Genomic DNA, 15397 nt, shown 5'->3' with positions numbered 1-15397 from the left:
TTGCCCAAGCAACTGTTAATTTTGTCCTGGATTATCTTTTCGAAAAGCTTTCCCAATGCCAAGATTAAACTGACTGGCCTGTAGTTGTTTGCTTTGTTCATACACCTTTTTTAAACCAAGGTGCCAGCCCTCTGGCACCACCCCATATCTACAGCCAGTACCTTTGCAATTTCTTTCCGGCGATGGCCCCAGTGCAGGAGATTCAGAAACTGTGGGGATGCTGTGCCCCCACTGCCCGTCATGGGCTCAGAAACTGGCTTTAGGATCCAAATAAGATCCAACCAGGGTAGAAGCCCCTGATGGCCAAACACTGGATATGGAGGTTGTAATGTGGGATTGCGGCTGTCTCTGGGTAAATGTGAAGATCTATTCCTCTGCCCCAGGTGAGGCTTTTTAAATCACTATCTTTAATAACTGTTTGATAAACATTGATGTTCCTGTCACTCACAATGTCATCGCAGAGGGAAACAGTACAACTGCACTGGCCACAAACTCAGCCATTCAGGAAAGGAAGGAGAGAGCAGGAACCTAAAGGCCAGTTAGTCTGACATCAGTCATCAGGAAAATGCTCTTAGTCTTAGCAATGAACTTCACTTCCCGCCACCATTCCCCGTGACAGGGTAGCACGCAGGCGCGGTACGAGCAGCGGGAGGGCGCATGCGCGGTACGAGCAGCGGGAGGGCGCAGGCGCGGTACGAGGCAGGAGCAGCCATGCCGATGAAAGGTCGGTTCCCGGTTCGCCGGACACTCGAGTTCTTGCGGAGCGGGGCGGTGGTGTTCAAGAACTCCGTTAAGATCCTGACAGTGAATTACAATACGCACGGGGAGCGAAGCGACGGAGCAAGGTCAGTGGCGGTGGAGGGGAGGGGTTACTGTCAGCATGGACAGTGGGGGAGGGGTTGCAGTCACAATGGAGACTGGGGGGGGCTGCAGTCACCATGGAGACTGGGGAGGGGCTACTGTTGTCATGGGGACTGGGGGGGGGTCTTCTGTCACCATGGAGACTGGAGAGGGTCTACTGTCACTGTGGAGACTGGGGGAGGGGCTGTTGGCACCGTGGGGACTGAAGGAGGGGCTTCAATCACACTGGAGATGGAGGAGGGGCCTCTGTCACCAAGGGGATTGGGGGAGGGGATACTGTCACCAGGGCGGCTACTGTCAGGGTGGAGATGGAGAGGGGCTGCTGTCACCATGGAGACTGGGAGTGGGGCTGCTGTCACCTTGGAGACTGGGGCTGGGGCTGCTGTCACCTTAGAGACTGGGGAAGGGCGACTGTCACCTTGGACACTGAGGGAGGGGCTACTATCGCTTTGGAGACTGGAAGTCTTAATAAGAGAATCCACGAGTGAAAGACAGTTTTAGGCAGCTGGAAGCACGGCGCCAATATAAAACCAGGGATGTGAATGAGGCCAGAATTGGAGAAGTGTGAAGTGATATATTTTGATAGGATGAACAAGGAGAGGCGACGTAAAATAAAGGGTACAATTCGATAGGGGGTGCAGCAGCAGAGGGAGCTGAAGGTACGTGTACATAAATTGTTGAAAGTGGCTTGGTGGGCTGAGAAAGCAGTTAAATAAGTATTCAGAATCTGGACTTTATAAATAGAGGCAGAGTAAAAAACCGGGAAACAAATCCTGTAACTTTATAGAACATTGATTAGGTCCCAGCTGGAAGATTTAAGTTATTTCTGGGCAATGAACTTGAGGCTTTGGAAACAGTTCAGAAAAAATTGATAAGAAACATTCCAGGAAAGAAGGACCCACTCACCCCCAACACCCCCCCAACTTCTCACATTCGCTCCCCCTTCTCCCGCTCGCCCTCCCCACCTTCTCCCGCTCGCCCCCCCCACCTTCTCCCGCTCGCCCCCCCACCTTCTCCCGCTCGCCCCCCTTCTCCCGCTCGCCCCCCTTCCCCCGCTCGCCCCCCTCTTCCCCCGCTCGCCCCCCTCTTCCCCCGCTCGCCCCCCTCTTCCCCCGCTCGCCCCCCTCTTCCCCCGCTCGCCCCCGCTCGCCCCCCTCTTCCCCCGCTCGCCCCCCTCTTCCCACGCTCGCCCCCCTCTTCCCCCACTCGCCCCCCCCTCTTCCCCCACTCGCCCCCCCCTTCCACCACTCGCTCCCCCCCCTTCCACCACTCGCTCCCCCCCCCTCCACCACTCGCCCCCCCCCTTCCACCACTCGTCCCCCCTCCCAGTCGTCCCCCCTCCCTTCTCCCCCGCCACCTCGCGACCCCATCAAGCCCGCCACCACCTCTGTGAATCTTTTCTGCACTCTCTCTAATGACTTCACCTCTTTCCTAAATTGTGGTGCCCAGACGGGGAGATGGTTATTGGTAGTGACGCTCGGCTCGTGGTCACGTGGCCAAGGCGGACCCTCTGAGGACACGGGTTCAAATCCCACTGAGGCAGCTGGTGGAACTTAAATTCTTTGAATGAAATCTGGAATATAAGGTTAGTCTCAGTCATGGTGATTTATGAAACTATCATTTTTGTAAAAACCCATCTGGTTCACTAATGTTCTTTAAGGAAGGAAATCTGCTGTCTTACCTGGTCTGGCCTACATGTGACTCCAGACCCACAGCAATGTGTCTGACTCTTAACTGACCCCTGTAAGCCACTCAGTTCAAGGGCAGTTAAGGGTGGGCAATAAATGCTGCCTCTGCCCATGACGCCCACGTCCCTTGAAAGAATTTCAAAAACTGGATGTAGCCATACCAGTGTTCTATACAAGTTTAACATATCTTCCTTTCAGGGCAGTCGTATTGTCACTAGATTTGTAATCCCAGTTCTCCCAGGGTAATGTTCTGGGGACTCGGGTTCAAATCCCACGGCAGATGGTGGAATTTGAATTAAAAGTCTGATAATGACCGTTGTCGATTGTTGTGAAGACCCACCTGGTTCACTAATGTCCTTTAGGGAAGGAAAGCTGCTGCCCTCACCTAGCCTGGCCTACATGTGACTCTTAAATGTCCTCTGAAATGACTGAGCCAATTGTATCAAACTGCTACGGTCTATAAGGAATGAACCCGGCCGAAAAATGACAACAGCAAACCTGTCGACCTTATAAGGCCCTCCTTAACATCTGGGAGAGCTGTCTCACAGACTAGTACAGAAACAGAATCATAACTTACAAATCATGTCTCAGTCACCACCATCACCATCCCTGTCCCACCAGCAGGACAGACTCAGCAGAAGTGGCATCACAGTGATATACAGTTGGGAGGGAGTTGCCCTGGGAGTCCTCAACATTGACTCTGGACCCCATGAAGCCTCATGGCATCAGGTCAAACTTTTAACAAGGAAACCTGAATACCATGTACCGCCCTCCCTCAGCTGAATCAGTACTTTGCCATGTTAAAACCCACTTGGAGGAAGCACTGAGGGTGCAGAATGTACTCTTGGCGGCGGGGGGGACTTCAAGGTCCACCACCAAAAGTGGTTCGGTAGCACCACTACTGACCGAACTGGCCGAGTCCTAAAGGACATAGCTGCTAGACTGGGTCTGTGGCAGGTGGTGAGGGAACCGAGAGGGAAAAACATACTTGCCCTCATCCTCACCAACCTGCCTGCCACAGATGCATCTGTCCATGACAGTATCAGTAGGAGTGACCACTGCACAGTCCTTATGGAGACAAAGTCCCATCTTCACATTGAGGATACCCTCCATCATCTTATGTGGCACTGCCACCGTATTAAATGGGATGGATTTCAAACAGATCTAGCAACTCAAGAATTGGCATTCATAAGGCGCTGTGGGCAATCAGCAACAACAGAATTGTACTCAACCACAATCTGTAGCCCATAGCCCGGCATATCCCCCACTCTACCGTTACCATCAAGCCAGGGATCAACTTCATTCAATGAAGAGTGCAGGAGGGCATGCATGCCAGGAGCAACACCAGGCATACCTAAAAATGAGGTGTCAACCTGGTGAAGCTAAAACTCAGGACTACTTGCATACCAAACTGCATAAGCAGCAAGTGACAGACAGAGCTAAGCTATTCCACAACCAACGGATCAGATCTAAGCTCTGCAGCCCTGCCACATCCATTCATGAATGGTGGTGGACAATTAACTCATAGGAGGAGGAGGCTCCAATAATATCCCCATTCTCAATGATGGAGGAGCGCAGCAGATCAGTGCAAAAGATAAGGCTGAAGCATTTGCTACAATCTTCAGCCAGAAGTACTGAGTGGATGATCCATCTCGACCTCCTCCGGAGGTCCCCAGCATCACAGATGCCAGTCTTCAGCCAATTCGATTCACTCCATGTGATATCAAGAAACAGCTGAAGGCACTGGATACTGCAAAGGTTATGGACCCGAGCAATTTTCCGGCAATAGTACTGAAGACTTATGCCCCAGAACTTGCTGTGCCCCTAGCCAAGCTGTTCCAGTACAGATACAACACTGGCATCTACTGGCTATGTGGAAAATTGCCCACGTATGCCCTGTACACAAAAAGCAGGACGAATCCAACCCGGCCAATCACTGCCCCATCAGTCTACTCTTGATCATCAGTAAAGTGATGGAAAGGGTCATCGCAGAATTGTTACAGTGTAGAAAGAGGTCATTCGACCCATCATGTCTGAGCATTTTAACTTAGTGCCAACCTCAAGCTTTTTCCCCATAACCCTGAACATTGTTTCTGTTTAAATAATCATCCATTGCCCTCTTGAATGCCTCAGTTGAACCTGACCCCAACACACATCCCGACAGTGCATTCCAAACCCTACCTACTCGCTGTGTTTCTTCTCACCATGAACCCTGCTATCAAGCAGCACTGGCTTAGAAATAACCTGCTCGCTGAATTCAGTTTGCTTGTTGGAGGTCAATCATCTCAGTTCCAGGACATCACTGCAGGAGTTCTTCAGGGTAATGTCCTAGGCCCAACCATCATCAGCTGCTTCATCAATGACCTTCCTTCCATCATAAGGTCAGAAGTGGGATGTTGGCTGATGATTGCACAATGTTCAGCACCATTCACGACTCTCCCAGGAGGGAGAGAGAAAACATAGAACTGTGGACCAGTTAGCCTGTCATCAATACTATGGAAAATAAGGATGTGCTAACAGCCACTTGTAAAATCACAATGTGATTAGGCAGAGTCAACAGGGGTCCATGAACAGGTAATAAATAGTCTTTGGCAAATCGATACCAAGCCATCCATGTCCAAGTGCAGCAAGACCTAGACAATATCCAGGCTCGGGCTGATAAGTAACAAGTAACATTCGTGCCACACAAGTGCCAGGCAATGACCATCTCCGACAAGAGATGCATTACCTTCACTGAAATCCCCAACATCAACATCCCGGGGGTTATCATTGACCAGGAACTGAACTGGACTACAAGAGCAGGTCCAAGGTTAAGAATCCTGTGGCGAGTAACTCACCTCCTGACTTCCCAAAGCCTGCCCACAAGGCACAAGTCAGGAGTGTGATGGAATACTTGCCATTTGTCTGAATCAGTGCAGCTCCCACAACACTCAGCAAGCTTGACACCATACAGTACAAAGCAGCCCGTTTGATTGGCACCCCATCCACAAACATTCACTCCCTCCACCACTGAGGTACAGTGGCAGCAGTGTGTACCATCTGCAAAAGGCACTGCAGGAACTCACCAAGCCTCCTTAGACAGTACCTTCCAAACCCATGGCTGCTACCGTCTAGAAGGACAAGGACAGCAGATGCATGGGAACACCACCACCTGGAAGTTCCCCTCCAGGCCACTCACCATCCTGAATTGGAAATATATCGCCATTCCTTCACTGTCGCTGGGTCAAAATCCTGGAACTCCCTCCCTAACAGCACTGGACTGCAGCGGTTTAAGAAGGCAGCTCACCTTCTTAAGAACAATTAGGGATGGGCAATAAATGCTGGCCTAGCCACCGAGGCCCACACCCTATGAATGAATTTTTTAAAAATTATACTCTATACGCTTACTAATATTTTATCAAATGATGAAACAATCCTGAGGCTCTTTGCTCTGACATTCATATCAGGTCAATTTAAATTAATCAGTAAAATCTCTCCAGTATTGAAAAAATACTCATATAAAAATGGATTGTAAGAGTTTTTTAATAGGTATGTGAAAACGAAGAGAGCAGCAAAGTTAAATATGTGTCCCTTTAGAGGTAGCAAAATTATCATGGGGAATCAGGGCATTAAAGAGAATTTGGCCAGGATTTTCCGTTCGTTGAGCGTGGTGGGCGGGCCCGGGTGTGACCAGGAAGCAGCCAGCTGCCCGCAATCGGCCCCTGACCGTGATTTCATGCTGGCTGGCCAATTAACGGCCGGCCAGCGTGAAATGCGTGCTGAGAAGCTCAGCGCTACTGGACTGGGGGTAGGAGGAGAGCAAGCGTGGAAGTCTGTGCATGCATGGGGGAGTGTGCACTGAAAGCTTCCCGAAGGAACAGAGTTGCCTCAGGGAGCTGAAGAATTGGAGAAATGAAAGTTGAGATTTTAAAGATGATATAAACGTGTCCCCACGCGTGACTAAGTCACATGAAGAGGGACATGTTTAAAATGATGGTGAAAAATATTTAATGGACTTTTATTTTATTTACCCCATCCCCCACCTTGGATGAGGTTTTGTTAAAAGTTCAAAGGTCACCTTGTCTGTTCACCCACCCACCAGCCGTAAGGTTGGACGGGCAACAAAAAATACAAATTAATTAATTGCTTAAGGGCAATAATAGGCCTCTTAATTGTTGGCGGGCTCACTGCCGACTCTCGCGCTCACCCGCCAACCGAGAGATACAAGAGTGCGCGGTGACATCGGGACGCTCACCCAACGTCATCGCGCATGATTTTACACCCTATTGGGTTGGGCATGCACCCACATGATGAACGTAAAACCCTGCCCATCTTGTGTATGTCTTCACAGGAGAAGACACAAAGGGCATATCAGAAATAATGGCGAACCAAGTGACTAAGAAGAGTGAGGAACTTAAAGTAATTATTAGTGAAGAAAATATACTGGGAAATTAATTAAGATTTCCTGGACCAGATGGCCTACATGCTAGGTTTTAGAAGCGATATTGGTTTTAACTTCCAGAGTTCCCTAAATTCTAGAACAATCCTTGAGAATTGGAAGGTACCATCTGTTCAAGGAAGGAGGGAGAGAGAAAGCATAAAACTATGGACCAGTTAGCCTGACATCAATACAATGGAAAATAAGGATGTGCTAACAGCTACTTGTAAAATTACAATGTGATTAGGCAGAGCCAACAGGTGCCCATGAACAGGTCTTTGACAAATCGCATTACAGTGAGACACAGCCAGAGTGAGTGTGGGTATTGGCAATTTGGTGCACAGTGGGAAATCGGTGCATAAGGGAAGAGGTGCTCTTTGCATTTTTTCTTTGAAGATTTAAGAAGTTGGATATCAGAGAGTGGTCTTGCCCTGCTGCAGCACTAGAGGCTACAAGGGAAAGGAATGACTGGTAAATAGTGGGTAAAGTCAGGTAACATAGAGACGAGGAGCGGGGGTAGGCCATTCGGCCCTTTAAGCCTGCTCCGCCATTCATTATGATCATGGCTGACCATCCAACTCATTAGCCTGCTCCCACTTTCTCCCTACACCCTTTGATCCCTTTCGCCCCAAGAGCTATATCTAACTCCTTCTTGAAAACATACAATGTTTTGGTCTCAACTACTTTCTGTGGTAATGAATTCCACAAGCTCACCACTCTCTGGGTGAAGAAATTTCTCCTCATCTCAGTCCTAAATGGTCTACCCCATTTCCTCAGACTGTGACCCCTGGTTCTAAACTCCCCCACCATTGGGAACACCCTTCCTGCATCTACCCTGTCTAGTTCTGTTAGAATTTTATAGGTATCTATGAGATCCCTCCTCATTCTTCTGAACTCCAGTGAATATAATCCTAACCGACTCAATCTGTCCTCATACACCATCCCAGGAATCAGTCTGGTAAACCTTCGCTGAACTCTCCCTCTAGCAAGAACATCCTTCCTCAGATAAGGAGACCAAAACTACGCACAATATTCCAGGTGTGGTCTCACCAAGGCCCTGTATAATTGCAGCAAGACATCCCTGCTCCTGTATTCAAATCCTCTTGCTATGAAGGCCAACATACCATTTGCCTTCTTTACCGCCTGCTGCACCTGCATGCTTACCTTCAGCAACTGGTGTACAAGGACACCCAGGTCTCGCTGCACATTCCTCTCTCTCAATTTATAGCTATTCAGATAATAATCTGCCTTCCTGTTTTTGCTACCAAAATGGATAACCTCACATATATCCACATTGTACTGCATCTGCCATGATTTGCCCACTCACTCAGCTTGTCCAAATCACACTGAAGCATCTCTGCATCCTCCTCACAGCTCACCTTCCCACCCAGCTTTGTGTCATCTGCAAATTTGGAGATGTTATATTTAATTCCCTCACCTAAATCATTAATATATATTGTGAATAACTGGGGTCCCACCACCAATCCCTACGGTACCCCATTAGGAACTGCTTGCCATTCGGAAAAAGACCTGTTTATTCCTACTCTTTGTTACCTGTCTGCCAACCAGTTTTCTATCCATCTCAATACACTACCCCCAATCCCATGCGCTTTAATTTTACACGCCAATTTCTTATGTGGGACTTTGTCGAAAGCCTTCTGAAAGTCCAAATAAACCACACCCACTGGCTCCCCCAATCAACTCTACTAGTTACATCCTCAAAAAATTCCAGCAGGTTTGTCAAGCGTGATTTCCCTTTCATAAATCCATGCTGATTCTGTCCGATTCTGCCACTGTTTTCCACACGCTCAGCTATTAAATCTTTTATAATGGACTCTAGAATTTTCCCCACTACCGACGTCAGGCTGACTGATCTATAATTCCCTGTTTTCTCTCTGCCTCCCTTTTTAAGTAGTGGGGTTACATTAGCTACCCTCCAATCTGTAGGAACTGTTCCAGAATCTATAGAATCTCGGAAGATGACCACCAGTGCATCCGCTATTTCTAGGGGCACTTCCTTAAGCACTCTGGGATGTAGATTATCAGGCCCTGGGGATTTATCGGCCTTCAATCCCATCAATTTCCCCAACATCATTTCCCTACTAATACTGATTTCTTTCAGTTCCTCCCTCTCACTAAACCCTGTGTTCCCCAACATTTCTGGTATGTTATTAGTATCCTCCTTTGTGAAGACAGAACCAAAGTATGTATTTAGTTGGTCAGCCATTTCTTTGTTCCCCATTATAAATTCCCCTGTTTCTGACTGTAAGGGACCTACATTTGTCTTCACCAATCTTTTTCTCTTCACATATCTATAGAAACTTTTATAGTCAGTTTTTATGTTCCCTGCAAGCTTACTCTCGTACTCCTATTTTCCCCTTCTTAATCAATCCCTTGGTCCTCCCTTTGTTGAATTTTAAAGTGCTCCCAATCCTCAAGTCTGTTGTTTTTTCTGGCCAATATGTATGTATTACTTTTGCGTCAGACAAGAATAAACAATTGTTGCAGTTCACCCATGTGCTCTTTGAATGTTTGCCATTGCCTATCCACCATCATCCCTTTAAGTAACCTTTCCCAACTCATCATAGCCAACTCGTGCCTCATACCATCGTAGTTTCCTTTATTAAGATTCAGGACCCAAGTCTCAGAACCAACTACATCACTCTCCTTGATGAAGAATTATATCATATTATGGTCGCTCAGCCCCAAGGGGCCTCGCACAACTAGATTGCCAATTATTCCTTTCTCATTATACAATATAGCCGAGGATGGCCTGTTCTGCTGTTGGTTCCTCAACATATTGGACCAGAAAAACATCCGGTATACACTCCAGGAATTCCTCCTCTACGATATTGTTACTAATTTGATTTGCCCAATCTCTATGCAGATTAAAGTCACACAAGATTACAGATGTTCCTTTATTACATGCATCTCTAATTTCCTGTTTAATGCCATTCCCAACATCACCACTACAGTTTGGGGGTCTATATACAGCCCCCACTAACATTTTTTGCCCCTTAGTGTTTGTCAGCTCTACCCATACAGATTCCACATCATCAGAGCTAATATCTTACCTCACTATTGCATTAATTTCCTCTTTAACCAGCAGAGTAAGTATTTCCTACTTTTATCGCTTATAGTTTAAGGTCTTTTTGTGGTTTATAGTTTTTATATTCTGTAGTAACAAGGATCAGGAAAGAAGGACCCGAGAGTAATTGATTTAAAAGGTTTAATTTAAAGGGATAAGTCATGGCAGGAATGCTCAAAGCTGTGGTGTGCTCCTTATGCTCCATATGGGAAGCCGGGAACATTTCCAGTGCCCGGGACCAGCAGGTGTGCAGGAAGTGTGTCTAGCTGCAGCACCTGGAAGCTCGGGTTTCAGAGCTGGAACGGCAGCTGGGGACACTGTGGAGCATCCGCGAGTTTGAGAGCATCGTGGATGGCACGTTTAGAGAGGTGGGCACACCTCAGTTGAAGGGAGTTGAGGAAGGAAGAGAATGGGTGACCACTAGGCAGTCCAAGACAAACAGGCAGGTAGTTCAGGAGTCCCCTGGGGTCCCGCTCGCAAATCGGTATTCCAATTTGGAGGCTGATGAGGACGCTGGTTCCTCCAGGGAGTGCAGACAGAGCCAAGCTTCTGGCACCACCACAAGGAGCCTGTCTGTACAGGAGTGGAGGAAGAGCAATAGTAATAGGGGATTCTATAGTCAAGGGAACAGATAGCGCTACTGTGGCCGTCAAAGTGACTCCAGGATGGTGTATTGCCTCCCTGGTGCCAGGGTCCGGGATGTCACTGAACGGCTGCAGGGCATCCTGAAGGGGGAGAGTGATAAGGCAGAGGTCATGGTACATTTTGGTACCATTGACATAGGTAGAAAGAGGGATGAGGTCTTGCATCAAGAATTCAGGGAGTTAGGCAGTCGACTGAAAAGCAAGACCTCTCAGGTTGTAATCTCTGGATTACTCCCAGTGCCACGAGCTAGCGAGCTCAGAAATAGGAGAATAGCATAGATGAATACGTGGCTTAAAATTTGGTGCAGGAGGGAGGGTTTTAGATTCCTGGATCACGGACCGTTTCGGGGGAAGGTAGGACTTGTACAAGCGGGGACGGTCTACATCTGAACCAGAGCGGGACTAACATCCTTGCAGGATGTTAATTCGGCAGGGGGAGGGTACACAGAATGTTAACAGAATAGGGACACATCATAATACAGTAAAACAATCAAGTCAGAGGGAGTACAGCTACATTAAGCTTCAAGGGAGTAAGGCAGGGCTAGATGGCCTCTACTTTAATGCCAGGAGTATTACAGGTAAAACGGATGAGTTAAGGGTGAGGCTTGACACATGGAATTGTGATATAGTAGCCGTCACCAAGACATGGTTGAGGAAGGGGCAGGATTGGCAGCTCAACATTCCAGGATATAGAATCTTCAGGCGAGACGGGTGGGGGTAAAAGAGGCGATGTCATTGCATTATTAGTTAAGGACTCAGTTACTGCAGTAAGGAGAGATGATATCTTGGAGGGGGCATCGAATGAAGCTTTGTGAGTAGAGCTTAGGAATAAAAAAGGGACAGCCACATTGTTAGGTGTTTATTCTTGACTCACAGATAGTCAGCGAGATATTGAGAAGCAAATATATGCACAATTTGTGGAGGTGTATGAAAATAATAACAATAGGGTAATTATATTAGGTGATTTCAACTTTCTCAAGGTTAATTGGGATAGACATACTGTTAAGGGCTTGGATGGAATGGATTTCTTGAAATGTGTACAGGAGAACTTTTTAGGTCAATATGTAGAGGGTCCAACAAGGGATGGCGCAGTGCTGGACCTAATTCTGGGGAATGAAGCCGGACAGGTGACTGAGGTGGTAGTGGGGGAGCATTTTAGTGATAGCGGCCACAACATGGTACAATTTTAGCTTGTTATGGACAAAGAAATAGACCAGTTGCAAAAAAATATTTTCGAGTGGATTTTAGTAAAATAAGGCAGGATCTGGCCAAAATAGACTGGGAACAGCTATTTGTGGGGAAATCTACAAAGGGGCAATGCAGTTCAGAAAGGAAATGGGGAGGGTACAGGCTCAACATGTTCCCTCTAGGATGATAGGAAGGAGCAACAAGCCCAGAGAACCATGGATGACCAGAGATATTCAGGCTACGATGAGAAGGAAAAGAGAGGCTTTTAGCAGGTATAAGGGAAGCAAATCAGCAGAGGCATTAGTGGAGTACAGAAAGTGCAGGGTGGAGCTTAAGAAAGCAATTAGGAGAGCAAAGAGGGGATATGAGAAAGCTCTGGCTGGTAAAAGTAGGGAAAATCCCAAGATATTCTCTAAGAATATCAATGGGAAGAGGGTAACCAGGGAAAAAGTAGGGCCCATTAGGGACCTAGGGGACAATCTATGGGTGGAGGCAGAGGATATTGTTAGAGTGTTGAACGAAATCTTCACGTCCGTCTTCACCCGAGAATGAGGATGAAGGTATCGAACTCAGGAAGCGAGACTGTGAGGTTCTTGAGCAAATTGCTATATGGAGTGCCAAGGTATTGGAGATGTTGGCAGGCTTAAGAGTGGACAAATCTCCAGGTCCAAATGACTTGTGTCCCAGACAGCTGAGGGAGGCAAGGGAGGAGATCACAGGGGCTCTGACCCAAATTTTTAATTCCTTTCTGGTCACGGGGGAGGTGCCAGAGGACTGGAGAACAGCTGATGTGGTTCTGCTATTTAAGAAGGGTTGTAGAGATCAGCCAGGGAACTACAGGCCAGTGAGTCTCACGTCAGTGGTAGGGAAATTATTGGAGAAAATTCCGAAGGAGAGAATCTATCTCCACTTGGATGTTTGATCAGGGATAGTCAGCATGACTTTATCAGAGGGAGGTCATGCCTAACAAATTTGATTGAATTTTTTGAGGAGTTGATCAGGTGTGTAGATGAGGGTAGTGCAGTTGATGTAGTTTATATGGATGTCAGCAAAGCCTTTGACAATGTCCCACATGGGAGACTTATAAAGAAGGCAGATGCACATGGGATACAGGGTAATTTGATAAAGTGGATTCAAAATTGGCTTAGTTGTAGGAGACAGAGGGTGATGACAGAAGGATGCTTTAGTGATTGGGAGTCAGTCTCCACTGGCGTACCACAGGGATCTGTGCTGGATCCCCTATTATTTGTCATTTATATGAACGACATAGATGACTATTGGAGGGGGGCGGGGGGTAGGATTAGTAAGTTTGCGGATGACATAAAGATTGGCCGGGTGGTTAACAGTGAGGTTGAGTGTCTTCACAGAATCACACAGTGCAGAAGAGGCCCTCCAGCCCATTGAGTCTGCACCAACACATGAGAAACACCTGACCCACCTACCCAACCCCATTTACCAGCACTTGGCCCATAGCTACCGGAAGATATAGACGGGATGGTCAAATGGGCAGATGTGGCAGATGGAATTTAACCCTGAAAAGTGTGAGGTAATACACTTTTGAAGGAGAAATTTGACAAGGAAGTATTCAATGACCGGCATGACATTAGGAAGTTCTGAGGAACAAAGGGTCCTTGGCGTGTGTGTCCATAGATCTCTGAAGGCGGAGGGCATGTTAGTGGGGTAGTGTAAAAGGCATATGGAACACTTGCCTTTATCAATCAAGGCATTAGATTACAAAAGTAAGGAGGTCATGTTGGAGTGTTATAGAACCTTGATGAGTCCACAGCTGGAGTACTGTGTGCAGCTCTGGTCGCCACATTATAGAAAAGATGTGATTGCACTGGAGGGGGTGCAGAGGAGATTCACCAGGATGTTGCCTGGGATGAAATATTTAAGTTATGAAGAGAGGTTGGATAGACTTGGGTTGTTTTCTTTGGAGCAGAGAAGACTGAGGGGCGACATGATCGAGTTGTACAAGATCTCATAATGCCCTCATAGGGCATGGACGGGGTGGATAGGGAGCAGTGACTAACTTCCCCTTAGTTGAAGGGTCAGTCACGAGGGGACATAAGTTCAAGGTGAGGTGCAGGAGATTTGGGGGGACGTGAGGAAAAACTTTTTTACCCAGAGGGCGGTGACAGTCTGGAATGCACTGCCGAGGAGGGTGGTGGAGGTGGGTTGCCTCACATCCTTTAAAAAGTAACTGGATGAGCACTTGGCACGTCATAATATTCAAGGCTATGGGTTAAGTGCTGATAAATGGGATTAGGTAGGTAGGTCAGGTGTTTCTCACATGTCGGTGCAGACTCAATGGGCCGAAGGGCCTCTTCTGCGCTGTGAGACTCTGTGATTCTATGATTTTTTTTGTGTGTGACTGAGAGTATAGATAAGAGAGACCCACTCATCAGGTATAGATTAACTTACAGCAGGCATTCAGAAAAGTGCTACAGTAAAGATTAGTACAGAAGATGAGTATTCATTGGATTGGGGTGAATAGATTAGCATGGGCCAGGACTCTGGTTAATGGACAGACAACAGGCAGTAGGAATAAATGTGAGTCATTTAGTTTTTTTTTATTTCTTGTGTTCTCAGGTGGGCAGGGCCAGAGCGATCTGGGAGTTCATGTGCATCAATCTTTGAAGGGGGCAGAACGTATTGAGAGAGTAGTTCGCAAAGCACATGGGATCCTGGGCTTCATAAATAGAGGCATTGAGTACAAAAGTGGGGAAGTTATGCTAAACCTTTATAAAGCTCTCTATAAAGGCCCCAACGAGAGTATTGTGTCAGTTCTGGTCACTATGCTATAGGAAGGATGTGAGGGCCCTTGAGAGGTTGCAGAGATTTACCAGAGTAGTTCCAGGGATGAGGAATTTTTCTACAAGGTTAGGTTGGATAAATTGGTGTTCTCCTTGGAGCAAAGGAGATTGAGGGGAGATTGGAAGGTATACTAGATTGACAGATTTAGGTAAGAACATAACACAAGAACTAGGAGCAGGAGCTGGTCATAGAGCCCCTCGAGCCTGCTCCACCATTCAATATGATCGTGGCTGCCTTAATTCCACTTTCCCACCTGCTCACCATATCCTTTGACTCCCTGAGAGAACAAAAATATGTCTCCCAACCTTAAATATATTCAGCTATGGAGTCACAACCCTCTGGCATAGAGAATTCCAAAGTGAAGAAATTTCTCCTCATCTCAGTCCTAAATGATTGACCCCTTGCCCTGAGACTGTGCACCCTTGTTCTAGATTCCCTGACTAGTAGAAACAATCTGTTATATTTCCCAAACTCATGTATGTTTTGATGAGACTATTCTTATTCTTCTAAATTCCAGAGAGCACAGGCTCAATTAACAAAGCTTCTCATCATAGGACAACACTTTCATCATGGGAAACAATGTAGTGATTCTTCGCTGCACCACCTCCAACGCAAGTATATCCTAGGTAGACAGAGAAAATTTGTTCCAATTAGCTGATACTACAAGGACCAAGATTTCACATGTTTGAGGTTT

General features: G+C 47.1%; 1 protein-coding gene across 1 annotated transcript in view; it reads left to right on the top strand.

Annotated features, from left to right (window-relative positions):
• Nucleotides 1-682: 682 nt before the first annotated feature.
• The window catches only part of mrps25 (mitochondrial ribosomal protein S25), a 51602-nt gene continuing 36887 nt past the window's right edge, over nt 683-15397 (top strand). The window contains exon 1 of the mRNA XM_041190763.1: nt 683-845. Within this exon, the coding sequence (XP_041046697.1) occupies nt 712-845 (134 nt within the window). The 5' untranslated portion in view covers nt 683-711. The remainder of the gene's footprint in view (nt 846-15397) is intronic.

The sequence above is a fragment of the Carcharodon carcharias genome, chromosome 7 (assembly GCF_017639515.1).
Source record: "Carcharodon carcharias isolate sCarCar2 chromosome 7, sCarCar2.pri, whole genome shotgun sequence".
Lineage (NCBI taxonomy): Eukaryota > Metazoa > Chordata > Chondrichthyes > Lamniformes > Lamnidae > Carcharodon > Carcharodon carcharias.
This window is presented reverse-complemented; position numbering and strand designations above follow the sequence as displayed.